Source organism: Scyliorhinus torazame, chromosome 17 (assembly GCF_047496885.1).
Source record: "Scyliorhinus torazame isolate Kashiwa2021f chromosome 17, sScyTor2.1, whole genome shotgun sequence".
Taxonomy (NCBI): Eukaryota; Metazoa; Chordata; class Chondrichthyes; order Carcharhiniformes; family Scyliorhinidae; genus Scyliorhinus; species Scyliorhinus torazame.
In genome coordinates this window covers 9511936-9528786 of record NC_092723.1, presented here as the reverse complement: position 1 = coordinate 9528786, position 16851 = coordinate 9511936, and the positions used below count along the sequence as shown (strand labels likewise).

At 47.6% G+C, this 16851-nt stretch overlaps 1 protein-coding gene across 1 annotated transcript in view; it reads left to right on the top strand.

Annotated features, from left to right (window-relative positions):
* LOC140394555 (uncharacterized) overlaps positions 1 to 16851 on the top strand; it is a 60650-nt gene that overhangs the window by 28422 nt on the left and 15377 nt on the right. The window contains exons 10-11 of the mRNA XM_072481913.1: positions 11996 to 12099; positions 13210 to 13369. Of these exons, the coding sequence (XP_072338014.1) occupies positions 11996 to 12099; positions 13210 to 13369 (264 nt within the window). The remainder of the gene's footprint in view (positions 1 to 11995; positions 12100 to 13209; positions 13370 to 16851) is intronic.

Sequence of the window (16851 nt, the reverse complement as noted above, 5' to 3'; positions counted from 1 at the left end):
GGAAGTGCAGGGTCGGATTAGGACAAGTCAGCATGGATTTAGTAAGGGGAGGTCGTGCCTGACAAACCTGTTAGAGTTCTTTGAAGAGATAACAAATAGGTTAGACCAAGGAGAGCCAATGGATGTTATCTATCTTGACTTCTAAAAGGCCTTTGATAAGGTGCCTCACGGGAGACTGCTGAGTAAAATAAGGGCCCATGGTATTCGAGACAAGGTACTAACATGGATTGATGATTGGCTGTCAGGCAGAAGGCAGAGAGTTGGGATAAAAGGTTCTTTTTCGGAATGGCAACCGGTGACGAGTGGTGTCCCGCAGGGTTCAGTGTTGGGGCCACAGCTGTTCTCTTTATATATTAACGATCTAGATGATGATACTGGGGGCATTCTGGCTAAGTTTGCCGATGATACAAAGATAGGTGGAGGGGCAGGTAGTATGGAGGAGGTGGGGAGGCTGCAGAAAGATTTAGACAGTTTAGGAGAGTGGTCCAAGAAATGGCTGATGAAATTCAACGTAGGCAAGTGCGAGGTCTTGCACTTTGGAAAAAAGAATAGAGGCATGGAATATTTTCTAAACGGTGACAAAATTCATAATGCTGAAGTGCAAAGGGCCTTGGGAGTCCTAGTCCAGGATTCTCTAAAGGTAAACTTGTAGGTTGAGTCCGTAATTAAGAAAGCAAATGCAATATTGTCATTTATCTCAAGAGGCTTGGAATATAAAAGCAGGGATGTACTTCTGAAGCTTTATAAAGCATTAGTTAGGCCCCGTTTAGAATACTGTGAGCAATTTTGGGCCCCACACCTCAGGAAGGACATACTGGCACTGGAGCGGGTCCAGTGGAGATTCACACGGATGATCCCAGGAATGGTAGGCTTAACATACGATGAACGTCTGAGGATCCTGGGATTATATTCATTGGAGTTTAGGAGGTTGAGGGGAGATCTAATAGAAACTTACAAGATAATGAATGGCTTAGATAGGGTGGATGTAGGGAAATTGTTTCCATTAGCAGGGGAGACTAGGACCCGGGGGCACAACCTTAGAATAAAAGGGAGTCACTTTAGAACAGAGATGAGGAGACATTTCTTCAGCCAGAGAGTGGTGGGTCTGTGGAATTCATTGCCGCAGAGGGCGGTGGAGGCCGGGACGTTGAGTGTCTTTAAGACAGAAGTTGATAAATTCTTGATTTCTCGAGGAATTAAGGGCTATGGAGAGAAAGCGGGTAAATGGAATTGAAATCAGCCAGTGGACTCGATGGGCCGAATGGCCTTACTTCCGCTCCTATGTCTTATGGTCTTATGGTCTTATGGTGTGTGTGGTCATAGGTTAACACGAGTTGGGACTAAATTATTGTTGGGTTATAAAAGTCCATAAGGGTGGGTAGAGCAGTTTAGATTGGCATGGAAGGTATAAATAGCCAAGGTGGTAGATGGAGGGGCATAGGTTTGAATGGAGGTTATTATGGGGGCTATAATGTTTGTTTCGGGGGCACACCTTGTCATGGGGGGCATGAGGATCTTGAAAGGGCTACCTTCAAAGGGCGTGAGGTCGCAGGGGTTGGCATGAATGGGGCATGAGGAGTGTGTACGGAGATGGAGGATGAGGCATGTTTTATGTTTTATTTATTATTTTCAACTTTGAGCACAGTCATACCTGGCAGCCTCTTCAGTTCTTCCCAGGTCCCCCACCCCAAACTCTAACCGTTTGCCTGTGTCTGTCCTGCCACCCTGTCTGTGTGTGTGTGTGTGTGTGTGTGTGCCTGTGTGTTTCTGTGTGTGTTGCTGGAGGTCTTCCACACTGAAGGTGCGTGATACAGCACCAGAAACAGTGCCCCTGCAGAAAGAAATTGACCATCTTTTGTAGGCATATCTAAAACTCTCTCTCTGACTGTGGAAGTGAACAAGTCAGCAAAAAAAGCTCAAAACTGTGAAAATGAATTGAAATCTCTCGACGAAACCAAAGGACACCTGAATCAAAGGATCAACTATTCACTTGCAGAAGGGAAATATACAGGAATCAACTTGTAGCAGTCAACATCTACTTCTCACAACTCGAGATTCTTTCCGGTTAATTTATTATTTGTATTTACTTCCTATTGAACTCAATTCTTACATTTAATCCGTATGAATGTAGATGTCTGTGTTTTACCATTGTTCCTCACCTATTTAGTCATTAATAAAATTCCCCTATCATAATCAAGAAAGTCTGGTTAAATTGGTTCATTTTCAAAGTAGCCGTTGGATCTGGAAAAGTTATCCAAGGGAATAGGAATCTGGTGGGGTAGTGTGTGGGGCAATGTACCAGGTGGGGCAGTGTACCAGGTGGGGCAGTGTACCAGCTGGGGCAGTGTGAGAGGCAGTGTACCAGGTGGGGCAATGTACCAGGTGGGGCAGTGTATCAGGTGGGGCAGTGTGAGAGGCAGTGTACCAGGTGGGGCAGTGTACCAGGTGGGGCAGTGTACCAGCTGGGGCAGTGTGAGAGGCAGTGTACCAGGTGGGGCAATGTACCAAGTGGGGCAGTGTACCAGCTGGGGCAGTGTGAGAGGCAGTGTACCAGGTGGGGCAGTGTACCAGGTGGGGCAGTGTGAGAGGCAGTGTACCAGGTGGGGCAGTGTACCAGCTGGGGCAGTGTGAGAGGCAGTGTACCAGGGAGGGTGCCACGGGCCATGATGGGCAGACAGTGGGCTGACAGGCAAGGTGGTCACGGGCTGCGGCAATGACAGTCCGTGCCTGAACACCCCAGCCCCTGGGGCCACCCTGACACGATGGCCCATCCCCTGCTAAACCCCCCAGCCCTGGCAGATGCCTCCCTCCCCACCAGCCAGCCATGGCAGCTGGACTCGCAGCCCATGGTCACGCCTCTGGGAACATGGACTAACTCCGCTCTCTCCCTCAACAACTGCATCTGCTTCCCAATATTTAAAACCAAAAGTGAACCTCTCCGTCGATAATTCCTCCTGGCGGAGGCGAATCTTTAACACCGAGGTCGCGCCGGCTCAGAGGATGTCAGAACGGCGCCAGCGGGACTCGGATTTTTTGTGACGGCTGCTTGGCCCAACCGGGCCGGGGAAGCGGCACGCCAGCCCGTGCCGGCCCAGGCCGGAGAGTCGGCGCATACCCCGACCAGCGCCGCGCCGACCAGCCAGCGCCGATGGCGCCGACTCTCCGCTCTGCGGAGAATTGCGACCCGGCGTCGGGGCAGCGTGGCACGATTCGCGCGGTGCCGCACCGATTCTCCAACCCCCGCCCACGATTCCCTGCCCAATTGTGTTTGCCGATTCTGGTGCCGGCTGACGGCGAATCCCGTGGTCTTTAGAGCCAGAGTTCCATTCTGGGATCTTTTCGCTCAGTGCAGGGGCTGGTTTAGCACAGGGCTAAATCGCTGGCTTTTAAAGCAGACCAAGGCAGGCCAGCAGCACAATTCAATTCCCGTACCAGCCTCCCCGAACAGGCGCCGGAATGTGGCGACTGGGAGCTTTTCACATTAACTTCATTTGAAGCTTACTTGTGACCATATCAACAGTCTCATTGCCAATCCAGAACCAGCATTCTTAACCTTTAAAAGTCCGCCCTGACAAGGCAAATTTTCATTTTCATTGTTTTTTGAACTGTAGCTTAGAGCAAGCAGTGCTGGGCACAAACCACAGCCGAGTAGCCAATCTTTGTTTATAGTCATTCAAGAGTTGATATCTTGGTGTATTCATGGGTGGTGTGGTGATCATGGGCGACATTCTCCGACCCCCTGCCGGGGGGCTGCCGTGAATACCGCCCCCGCCGGTTGCCGAAGTCTCCGGCACCGGATATTCGGCGGGGGCAGGAATCACGCCGCGTCGGTTGGCGGGCCCACCCCCGCGATTCTCCGGCCCGGATGGGCCGAAGTCCCGCCGATAAATTGCCTGTCCCACCGGCGTAAATTAAATCACCTACCTTACCGGCGGGACAAGGCGGCGTGGGCGGGCTCCGGGGTCCTGGGGGGGGCGCGGGGCGATCTGATTCTGGGGGGTGCCCCCACGGTGGCCTGGCCCGCGATCGGGGCCCACCGATCCGCGGGCGGGCCTGTGCCGTGGGGGCACTCTTTCCCTTCCGCCTCCGCCACGGTCTCCACCATGGCGGAGGTGGAAGAGACTCCCTCCACTGCGCATGCGTGGGAAACTGTCAGCGGCCGCTGACCCTCCCGCGCATGCGCCGCCCGGAGATGTCATTTCCGCGCCAGCTGGCGGGGCAACAAAGGCCGTTTCCGCCAGCTGGCGGGGCGGAAATTCCTCCGGCGTCGGCCTAGCCCCTCAAGGTTGGGGCTCGGCCCCCAAAGATGCGGAGCATTCCGCACCTTTGGGGCGGCGCGATGCCGGTCTGATTGGTGCCGTTTTGGGCGCCAGTCGGTGGACATCGCGCCCTTTCCGGAGAATTTCACCCCATATCACTGGGCTAGCAATCTAGGGGCACAGGTTAATGCTTTCAGGACATGGGACAAATCCCACCCCAGCTGGTGGAGTTTAAATTCAGAAAGTCAGGAAATAAGGCTAATCTAGGCAATGGTCTATTAACCATTGTTGCAAAACCCCATCTGGATCACTAACCCCTCCCACCCCATTTAGATAAGGAAATCTGCCACCCTTTCCTGGTCTGGCTCACATGTGATTCCAGACCCATGGCAATGTGGCTGATCCTTACCGTCTGCGCTTGGCTTGCTGGACATCCATACCCCACAAACAAATGAAAACAAAGGTATACTACGCTGTGCTTCCACACAACTAAGGAACCATCATATCAACCCAAAAATGTGACTCAGGGTGCGCTCTTAGTAGGAACGTGAAGAGAGATATTAAAGAGCCCGGGCGAAGCCCACACGATTGCTGCCTCTGTCAAAAATGGTGTAATATTAAGGGCAGCACGGTAGCATTGTGGATAGTACAATTGCTTCACAGCTCCAGGGTCCCAGGTTCGATTCCGGCTTGGGTCACTGTCTGTGCAGACTCTGCACGTTCTCCCCGTGTCTGCGTGGGTTTCCTCCGGGTGCTCCGGTTTCCTCCCACAGTCCAAAGATGTGCAGGTTAGGTGGATTGGCCATGATAAATTGCCCTTAGTGTTCAAAATTGCCCTTAGTGTTGGTTGGGGTTACTGGTTTATGGGGATAGGGTGGAGATGTGGGCTTGGGTAGGGTGCTCTTTCCAAGAGCCGGTGCAGACTCGATGGGCCGAATGGCCTCCTTCTGCACTGTAAATTCTATGATTCTATGATTCTCTAATCAACGCATCTCCGATAATCCAAAGACTTTCACCACTGACAGCAAATCCACTGGAGCAGTGCCGATTGCCCATTCTACTTTGCTGTCAGGAGAAGGAGAGCAATTAATACTGGGGTTCATCTCCTTTCGTCAGCCCCACAGTTGGTTAATCCCTAAAAAAAAAATTCCATTCTTTTTTGGGGGGAACTTTAATTGTACTCTGGCTCCCTGTGGCTGTCCAGTAACGTACCTGCAATGTGTAGCCTTGTGCAAAAAGAGAGAGGTCAATTCCATTGATTGTGAAGACCACATCGGGCATGCTGTACAGATTGTTGCAGTTTATGTAGTACTGTGGAGAAATAGAGACAGTCTTCAGTCATCGTTGATTTGTTATGTTGTAGGTGTAACATAAGCGGCTTCCTTGTGGTGCACTTGACAAAGGAAGGTTCAGACGTGGAGATAACTTCAACACGTTTATTAAACTATTTACACTTCTATTATTTGGGTTCGACAGAACTGCTAATCCTACTATAGCTACCCAGACTGACTAACCAGTTGCTGCAATCCACGTGGTGGGAGTAATATTGAATCAACCCTGTGTCTCTACTCACTGACTGTCTCCACTGGAAAGAGGCAAATCATGTGTGTGGTGTCCTTTATATATGGGTGGTGTAATGCCTTCTTGTGGTCGTGTCACCTCTGTGTGTATCGTGAATGTCCATTGGTCGTGTCCGATCTAACTGATCTACTGGTTGAGTGTGTGTGTATGATGTTTCTGGTGCTCCCCCTAGTGTCTAGTTAGCCTACATGCATTTACATTGATGCACATCACCACATCCCCCCCTTTTTATATGTTCCATATTTTCTGTACACTATGAGAAAATTGAACAAAGAACAGGTAGATAAGATAAGGTATATACAAGTCATGGGAACAGTGATTAAACAATAAGTCCAAATCATTCTTGTGAGTCCAAAAACCATCAATCATCATGGTCAAATGTCTCTCTTGGTTATGAACGCCATCAACGTTCCTGTGTCACAGGAACCAAGAAGTGGTCAAATCACTTTGCTGCCTGATTTGGAGTTCCTTTCTTTTTCGATGTTTGTGATGGTGCTGTCGGATGGCATCTTGTAGCTGATAAGGTGTTGACATTGAAGAGGTACCATCAACAGTATCATTCGAGGTCATGGATGTGCCATATGTTGAAGTTGGATAAGACTGTACATACTGGTTCTGGCCACATGCTGTGCTGGAAGGGTGATCCTGCTGAGAACTGTTGAAGCTTGTCGAATTGGAAACAGAATTGCTGCTCGCATAAATACTTGGTGATGATGTGAAACTAGAACCTTGCATCTGATAGGAATATGCCGTCTGGCCAGGCTGGTGTGCAGCAAATCCTGGGCTGTAACTAAGGCATCCAGTCTGTAGTACAGATTGCGCTTGTGGTAGTCCTCCTTCGGTCTTGATTCCATTAGTGGGCAATCCGTAGTGCTGGCCTGTTTGAGAATATGCTGCATAGACTACTGGCTGCTGCATGCCTGAATACTGGGTTTGTCCAGCATGAGCTGTCATTGGCTGCACTGCTGGTGTGGAAAAAAATGTGTGGATATAGCTGTGGTGAATATTGGTGTATTCCTCTTGGACTGTAGCCGCTGCTTGTTATTACTGACCCAGTGTAATTGTTAAGTGATCCATCTCCTGTCATTGTGGCATCTGCTGTCATCTTAATCAATCCCTTCGTCCTTCTTTGTTGAATTCTAAACTGCTCCCAATCCTCAGACCTTTTATTTTTCTTGGCCAATCTGTATGCTTCTTCCTTGGATCGGATACTATTTCTAATTTCCTTTGCAAGCCATGGATTGGCCCTCTTACCCCCTTTGGTTTGTGTCAGACAGGAATGAACAGTTGTTGTAGTTCCTCCATGCGTTCCTTGAATGTTTGCCATTGTCTATCCATTGTCATCCCTTTAAGTAACTCTCCCCAATCTATCAAGGCCAACTCACACCTCATATCCTCATAGTTCCCTTTATTAAGAGTCAGCACCCGAGTCTCCGAATCAACTACTTCACTCTCCACCTTGATAAAAAATTCCATCATGTTATGGTCGCTCAGCCCCAAGAGGTCTCATACAGCCAGATTGGCAATAATTCCCTTCTCATTACACAGTACCCAGTCTAAGATGGTTCCTCCACATATTGGTCAAGAAAACCATCCCATATACACTCCCCGAATTCCTCCTCTACGGCATTGTGGCTAATTTGATTTGCCCAATCTATGTGAAGATTAAAATCACCCATGATCACCGATATTCCCTCATTACATGCATTACTAATTTCTTGTTCAATGCCATTCCCAACCTCACCAGTGCAGTTTGGGGGTTTATATATGACACCCACTAATGCTTTTTGTCCCTGGGTATTTCTCAACTCTATCCATACAGATTCCACATTGTCAGAGCTAATGTCCTTTCTCACTATTGTGTTAATTTCCTCTTTAACCAGCAGTGCCACGCCACCACCTTTTCTGTTATGCCTGTCCTTCCTAAATACTGAGAACCCTGGGACATTCAGTTCCCATCCCCGTTCACCCTGCAGCCATGCCTCCGTAATCCCAATTATATCAGACCCATTTATATCTATCTGCGCGATTAGTTCATCCACTTTATTGCAAATGCTCCGTGCATTAAGGCACAGAGCCTTTACGTTTGTCTTTTTCACAATGCTTGTCTTGCTCCCAATATTTTTCTCTACTGCCCTGTTTGAATTTTGTCCTTGGATTCTCCACCTATCACTTTTCTTATTCACTTTTCTACCTTTTGCTTTTGTCCTTGCTCCCTCTTTCTCTGACTCCTTGCGTAGGTTCCCATCCCCCTGGCATGTTAGTTTCAACATGTTAGGTGGATTGGCCATGATAAACTTGCTCCTTGGTGTCCAAAAAGGTTAGGTGAGGTTACTGGGTTACGGGGTAGGGTGGAGGCATGGGCTTAAGTGGGGTGCTCTTTCCAAGGTCCAGTGCAGACTCGATGGGCCGAATGGCCTCCTTCTACACTGTAAATTCTGTGATTCTATGTCGCTTGGGAATACCATGAATGGTCAGAAGTATATTTTTCTATTCAAATCAATTACAGCATTTGATTTGAAAATTACAATTCTTGTTAAGCAAATCATTATAGTATTCAAGTGGTATTCATATTTCATCACTAAATTAAAGCTAAATTCTCCGTTTTTGAAGGCAAAAATCCAACAAATACTTGCCTTTCCAATTTACATTGAGATTTGCTATTTTAGTCATAGACTAATTTCTGGTTAGATTTTCTGAAGAAATAGTTAACTTGCGCGAGGCAAAGAGGTAACTTCCATTTAAACACATATTTTACAATCATAAATTATCACAGAATTCGGCACACTTTGAAACTTTAGTCACCATTATAATTCAGGGACACCAAGAGGCTAGTTTTCACACAGCTAGGTCTGACATACAGCAATGAGATACATGACCATGTCTGGCGCAGGCCAGCCTCTCTGTCAGTCACTACCCTCTTCTCGGGCAACCCCTCGATTTCCAGCACATGTTCCTTATAGGGGGCGAAGACTTGAATCTCCGGGACTCCGAACTCTGTCTTTACCCTTTCCCTCTTAATATGGGCTACCTTCTCTTGCGGGGACAAAGAGATGGCATTTTGAGCCGCAGGGTTGATGGTTTGGGGATTTATGGCAGGTGGCATGTGTGGGCACCGCACCTGGACATGACGAGGTTATGCTGGTGGGTGCCAGGGGTTCTGAGGAGGGGTCAGCCAGTGGATTGGTAGGGGAGGGGTGTAACTGTGGGAAATTGAGGAGTGGCAGGTGGGATTGATGCCAGGAGAGAGGTGGCAACTTACCCTTGCATCTCGTTGGAGGTTATTCATCTTCTTCTGGCATTGGACAGCAGATCTCTTGATCAAGCTGCCCGCACTCATTGCAGCTACCAGTGCCTCCCAGGTGGCATTGCTGAACCTGCTGCTGGTTCTTGGACCCCCTCGGGTGAACATCCACTGTATGGAGAAGCCTGGCCAGGTCGATATCCCCAAAGTGAGGAGCAGGTCTCCGCACTGCCATCCTTATTCCTTGACTGGGAGTGAGTGCTGAGGAAACGTCTAAAAGAAGCTCCCCCTTGTTAGCGGTGGGCAGCTGAGGGATGAGTCGTGCGAATCAGACGGTGAGGGAGCGGAAGGCTGTGGAGGCCAATTCACTGAGTGTCTTTAAGGCAGAGATAGATAGGTTCTTGATTAATAAGGGGATCAGGGGTTATGGGGAGAAGGCAGGAGAATGGGGATGAGAAAAATATCAGCCATGATTGAATGGCGGAGCAGACTCGATGGGCCGAGTGGCCTAATTCTGCTCCTATGTCTTATGGTCTTATGGTCTTATGGTCTAGGATTATAATAAAGAGCAAGAGGGAGTCAGGATCAATTGGCCGACTTGTCATGTCTCATCTGCTGGTCACAATCATTCTGCGGGAAGGAACATCCATGTAAAATGACAGCCATGACCCCACCCTCCACAATTAATCTCATAACTTGGCAAAACATCTAATGGTAAAGAGTTCAGTGTCTTTATCTTAAGGCTAGAGGGAAGGATAATGTTCAATCACACCATGCGCAGAACCTGATTTCAGGGGCAGTTATTTGCCTGCACTGTTACCAAGTCCTTTATCCACCAGTGACCGGTTAGTCATCACGGGAAGAAATAGACCTTTGGAGCCTCATGTTGACTCAGGCCTTTCTATTATGTGTGCTGCAGGGAGAAGACCAATCAGGGAGATGGATGCTGCATTGTTGTAACTGCCATTATTGCATGCAGTCAGCAGAGGAGGAGAAGTAGATGACGACGGCAATACCTGGCGCACCAAAAAACAGGGCATTCACCCTCTGGAGCAGGGGGCAGCAGAGGCCCCATCCACAGGCTGTGGATGAGGTCCTCGGAAACATCGTTCATAGGGGCCTTGCAATGCCCAGTGTGTACAGGATGCTAATGTCTTTCCTCCAGATGTGCGAGACACAATGTCGCCAATGCCTCCTCTTGTCCAGTGATCTAGTTGCTCACATATGCCACACTCTTCACAACTTGGCACCACGGGGACCGGGAGGGCATCTGTTGCCAGTGTCGTGAAAGTCGCGGCCTCCCTGAAATTCTATGTCAGTGGCTGACTGGCTCTGGGGCTATCTCCTTGCTCTGCTTCAGTCCTGGTGCGCGCGATTAAGCTTTTTTCTTATAAATTTAGAGTACCCAATTAATTTTTTCCAATTCAGGGGCATCTTAGCATGGCCAATCCACCTACCCTGCGCATCTTTGGGCTGTGGTGGTGAAACCCACGCAAACACGGGGAGAATGTGCAAACTCCACAATCAATCCTTCCTTCCTGGGCTTCATTTGCTTTAACTCACCCAGACCAGTGATTAGAAAGTGAAATTAAAATGAAGAATTAATAAGAATGGAGACATGTAAAAGAGAATTGGTAATTTCTCTCAAATGCAAATCACTTGTCTATCGAGGTGCATCGGGAACATGGGTGAATAATTGGTGGAATGACTTTGTGAGAGGACAATTTTGATCGTGAGCAATCCAGCTCTTTTCGGGGAACTTTAGAGTTGGAAATAACTTCAGATAGCTGACTAGGAATGGAGACCGTGTGGGGCAGAGGGCAGTGACCCTGCCTCCGAGTCTGAGGCTCTGGCGTCAATTCCCACTCCGGGGCGTGAGGGTTGAGGACGGTGCATTCACAACGTGGCCAAACAGGTCAATTATCAATTTGCTAAATCCTTCTGACACACAGCAAAGGCAAAGTGTGAGCGATGTCTGGTCAGCCATGTATTGAAAAGAAATTGGATCCTTTACCATCATTTGGCTCTTTCCAAGGGCTGGTGCAGACTCGATGGGCCGAATGGCCTCTTTCTGCACTGTAAATTCTATGTCTATTTCTATCACCATGCATAGCTCCAGGCTGCAGCATGCGTGTCAATGTGCATGTTGTCCCATCTTTCTGAGATGTTGCTCTCCGCTAAGAGGCCAAGACCTTGCCCTTGTCAACTTGGACCAAGTATGTTTCTTTTGTGGGGACCATGAGGTGGATTCCATGTAGAATTTGAACTGGAGCAAGCAGGGAGATGTCCAAATAATTGTCCAAATTCCACTCTAAGGGGCATGGTGGGAGAGGAAACGGACGGGTTTCCTGCCATCCACTCTGCACATTGACTTTGTAATTCTGAGACAGGAATAACATTTTCTGTAATATTTCTTGCTGGATCTTGCTGTGTACAAATTGGCTCCCATGTTTCTGACATTACAACAGTGACTTTGGCTGAATGTAATTAATTGGCTGAGACAAAAGATGCTATAAAATGCAGCTCCTTTTCTTTTTAATCTTTTTCTAAATACGGGAACAATCTGCTATCCATGTTCCTTATGCTTGAAACATGTTCCAGGTTTCTATAATCGGCGTACATTCCAAGAGCTAAATGTGACCAGCTTATGGAACAAGTTCAGACCACAAGAACTCAATGTTATCTCGCTTTACAAATATACACGTGGCCTTTTATCAGTTCTTACTCTTTAAGCTTGACACCTAAAATGTCTAATTGTCAAAATATCAGCTGATGATTATTAAATATAACGTACAATCTGTGTGCCCTTGCATCAGGACTTAGTTACAATGATCTTGTGATGTTTTTAGCCATCTACATTATTTGACTTTTGAACAATGACAGAGGTCGATGCAGAACAGTATAAAAACAGCCAGAGCATTCACAAATGTCACAGACACCTGGACAGGTACCTGACAAGATGAAGTGGCTGCTGATTACTCTCGCTTGCATCCAGCTCTCTGAATGCTTGATCAGGTAGGCAAATGGGCAGTTCGAATGAAAGGGCAGGTATGCACCATGCAACTGCCCGAAATCTCCAACTCGCGCCAAGAGCCGGGGACATTGGTGGAGGGTCACAGAAAGTAGGGGGAGTTGCCCACTGGAAGTTGAAGCTGAGGTGGGTCAGCGTGTGAAGATTCCACAGAGTCCCGAAGTGCATCCTCGGTCATACGTTCTGTGTCCGACCATCTGGAGAACAGAAGATTTGGGCCATTCATTTCACCTGTACCTACGCAGCCAAATTTCCATTCTTATGTATTGTTTCTTTCTCTTGCATTTTCTATCAAATGTTTTGTGCAATTTTATTTCAGATTTCCAGCATCTGCAGGATTTTGCTTTTACACTAGGACCAGTAGTTGATGGTTTTTGGTTCCATTTCCTTTTCATCATTTCCGGATTAAATATTTCCCATTATCCTCATGTTCTCTTAAATAATCCAACATATCTTTATCAACCTACCTTTCATTTATTGATTGTTTACCTGCTCCTGACAATCTCCATCGAAGGCTGTTGCAGAGAAAAATATCGGTGAAATCCTGTTTAAATATGCAGATTGAACTCCAGTCACACTATCGCCACCTAATCGGCCATTTTAACTTGAAGTCTGAATGAGCAAGAGGTGATCAGATGTGAGTGGTCAGATCAAGTCCTGCCACGAACTGGAGCCAGGGGCAGAGGCCCAGGAAGGTAGAGTCTTGCCTGTTAACTGTCCACATGATCCACAAGCAAGTTTGCTCTTCCAATTCCCACCAAGAGTCCTTGACACCCCTCTCCAGATTTTGATCACCACATGACTGGTGATCACCCAGCAGCGCCCCCCCCCCCCCCCACCACCCCCAGGCCCTCCAGGCCTCAACATACTTCCCAGATTCCCCCAGTCCAATGCCCTGATTCCTCCCCAACTTAACATTTTGATCTTGGTGGAAACATTCCAGCTCGCGTGCTGTTTTCAAGCAAGTAACTCTGATATTTCTAACCATTGTTACAATGCTACTTTACATTTTTTGTTTGAATGAAAAAGCCGATGGTGCGGGCTGTTCAGAATGTTGATTCCACTCCTAATATGTGTCTTGTTGATCTTCGCAGGGTCCCCTTGAGGAAAGGGAAATCTGCCCGCCAGGTTCTTGAAGAACGCGGACTTCTTGGTGAATTCCTCAAGAATCACCCACGCAATCCATATGCCAAATATGCTAGGCTCTTCAACACCCAATCCATGGGTACAGAGCCACTTTCAAACTCCATGGACGTAAGTAATCCTGAAGATTTATGGCGAGACAAAAAGACCAAATTGAAGAAGAGAACTCGGGGTAACTGCACCAATCCCAGTGGGAGTCAGGATCATGCAGGAAATTACACGTGATCACATCATATGACATAAGATCCTGCGGGGTCTGCAGAGGGACGGTGTGGAGAGGATGTTTCCTCTCGTGGGAGAATCTAGCACGAAGGGGCCGCTGTTTAAAAATGAGGGGCCACCCATTTGCGACAGAGAGGAGGAGAAATGTTTCCGCTCCCAGGGTTGTGAGTCTTTGAAACTCTTTTCCTGAAAAGAGTATGGAAGCAGAATCTTTGAATATTGTGCGGCAGAGGGAGAAAGATCCTTGACTAACAAGTGGGGGGAATGTTAACGGGGGACGGCGGGAATCCGGAATTGAGGTTACAATCAGATCAGACATGATCTCATTGAATGGGGAGCAGGCTCGAGGGGCCGAATGGCCTTGTCCAGCTCCTAATTCGTATGTAATCAAAGGAACCATAGACATTTAATGCTGCAAAGCCCTTGAATGCCCGAATATTTGATCACATATGCCTGTCGACCTCCGTAGCTTTACACTTGTTCTTCAGAGCACGGCGACTGATTATACAGCTCGCCTGATTCTTTATTCTGCTGAAGGCAATGGAAATTAACATTGTTTTAAACTATCGGCCAATATTGAAATTAGTGTCGTACCACCATCACATTGTACGATCTTGAAGGCAATTGTCAGCGCAGAGGAATTCTCCAGGCTCACAGTTAGGTTATGTGTCATGATAGACAAAATACGTGTCTGCATGGGCCTCGCCCCCACAACCCAAAAAGATGTGCAGCGCAGGTGAATTGGCCACGCAAAATTGCCCCTTAATTGGAAAAAAGACAAATTGTGTCAAAAAAATGGATAAAATACTGCATTAATATAATTAAAATTATTATGTAGCATTGTAAAAATTCCAAAGGAAAATTAAGAAAAGTAGGTGAACAGTTTTTAATATCTGCTAGAAGATGTTCTGTTTGTGGCAAGTGACCATTAATCTATATTTATATATTCATCTCTAGAAGTCGATAATCAAGGCAGTGACATTATTTTGTATTTATACAGCTGTGTACAGATGTAGAAGAGCATTGACGAATAATTGAGATAGGGAGAGAAACAGCAGGGGGACCAAAGTCACAGTGGAAGAGCTCAGCTTTTCCGTGCTGCTTTTTGGGAGCGGGTTCGGGAGACAAAGAGGTTTTGGGCAAAGACCATCAATGAACTGGAATAAAAGGATCGAAAGAAGATCCTTTCGGGCTGGTGTTAATCCTCGGCAGTAAACTGTTGGGCATAGTTGGCAATCCTGCGCAAAGGGATGGATTGAGGGCCAGATGGATTTTAATGAGTGCTACACATTTGGATGACGCTCGGATGCTTGGCCAATTATAGCAGTAAGCGACAGCGGGTTGGTGACATCGTAGATGGGGTTAATTCTCATCAGGTACTGTGCACATCTTCATGGAAAATGAGGTAACATTACATGATCCAGCTCTCTCTCGTGCAATCTCGTGGTAAGAGATGGCCACAGTAAGACGTGTTGCAATAAAAGTTAGTGTTTTCCATAGCCCAGCAGTTCGGCGAACATTCTGGGCAGGATTCTCCGCCCCGCCGCACCCGTTTTCCAGTGCAGCGTGCCCCCGCTTGCAGCGGGATTCTCCATATAAAAGGAAGGGCGTGGGCAGCACGGTGGTGCAGTGGTTAGCATTGCTGCCTTACGACGCCGGGGTCCCAGGTTCGATCCCGGCTCTGGGTCACTGTCCGTGTGGAGTTTGCACATTCTCCCCGTGTTTGCGTGGGTTTCACCCCCACAACCCAAAGATGTGCAGGGTAGGTGGATTGGCCACGCTAAATTGCCCCTTAATTGGAAAAAAACGAATTGGATAAAAAATAAAAATGTTGGATGAAATATTGCATTAATATAATTGAAATTAAAATTCACGGTTGTAAAAAGGAGAGTAGGTAAACAGCTTTTAATATCTGCTAGAATATGTTTTGTTTGTGGCAAGTGACCATTAATCTATATTTATAAATTCATCTCTAGAAGTCGATAATCAAGCCAGTGACATTATTTTGCATTTATACAGCTGTGTACAGATGAAATGAAAATGAAAATTGCTTATTGTCACAAGTAGGCTTCAATGAAGTTACTGTGAAAAGCCCCTAGTCGCCACATTCTGGTGCCTGTTCGGGGAGGCTGGTACAGGAATTGAACCGTGCTGCTGGCGTGTCTTGGACTGCTTTCAAAGCCAGCGATTTAGCCCTGTGCTAAACCAGCCCCAGAACATAGAACGTAGAAGAACATTGACGAATAATTGAGGCAGGGAGAGAAACAGCAGGGGGCCAAAGTCACAGTGGAAGAGCTCAGCTTTTCCGTGCTGCTTTTTGGGAGCGGGATAGGGAGACAAAGAGGTTTTGGGCAAAGACCATCAATGAACTGGAATAAAAGGATCGAAAGAAGATCCTTTCGGGCTGGTGTTAATCCTCGGCAGTAAACTGTTGGGCATAGTTGGCAATCTTGCGCAAAGGTATGGATTGAGGGCCAGATGGATTTTAATGAGTGCTACACATTTGGATGACGCTCGGATGCTTGGCCATTTCTAGCAGTAAGCGACAGCGGGTTGGTGGCTTCGTAGAAGGGGTTAATTCTAACTAGATACTGTGCACATCATCACAGAAAGTGAGATAACATCACATGGACATACCCCCTCTCGTGCAACCTCGTGGTAAGAGATGGCCACAGTTAGACGTGTTGCAATAAAAGTTAGTGTTTTCCATAGCCCAGCAGTTTGGCGAAGATTCTGGGTGAGGATTCTCCGTCCCGCCGCACCCGTTTTCTGATGCGGCGTGCCCCCGCTGGCAGCGGGATTCTCCATCCCGGCAGCCAGTCAATAGGGTTTCCCACTGTGGGCACCCCCGTGCCAATGGGAAACCCGTCATCAGGTCATGGGGCTCAGCCCAACAGAACCATGGTTGAGCTGGTGCTGAGGAATCACCAGATATCGCACCACATCAAACCTCGCTGCAAAGACGAGCAGTAAGCAGGGCAGTACGCTGTTATATGTGATGGGTGCTTGTGCGGACAAATCCAAGTCAGGCAGGGTATCGAGGAGGAAAAGGCCACATACAAGGAAGTAGTCAGAGCACTTGGACTGACCACTCCAATCTGAGGGAGAATACCATTGTTGAGCGCACACAATAACAAGGGGGGAGCATTTAAAAAAGACACGCAGGGAAGTGTAGAGACTGTGATTACAGTGACTTAAAAGATGACCTAATCAGAGCCAGAGTTGTTTGTGGTGTGTTGGATGTGGCCTGGTCTGACCACTTGCAGGCGAGAGATGGTCTAAACTTAACAAAGGTTAATCCAACTGAGCAGACAAGCAGAAGTCAGGAAGCAAAATCGATCGGTGAATTGAACCTTCAGGGAGATCAGGTG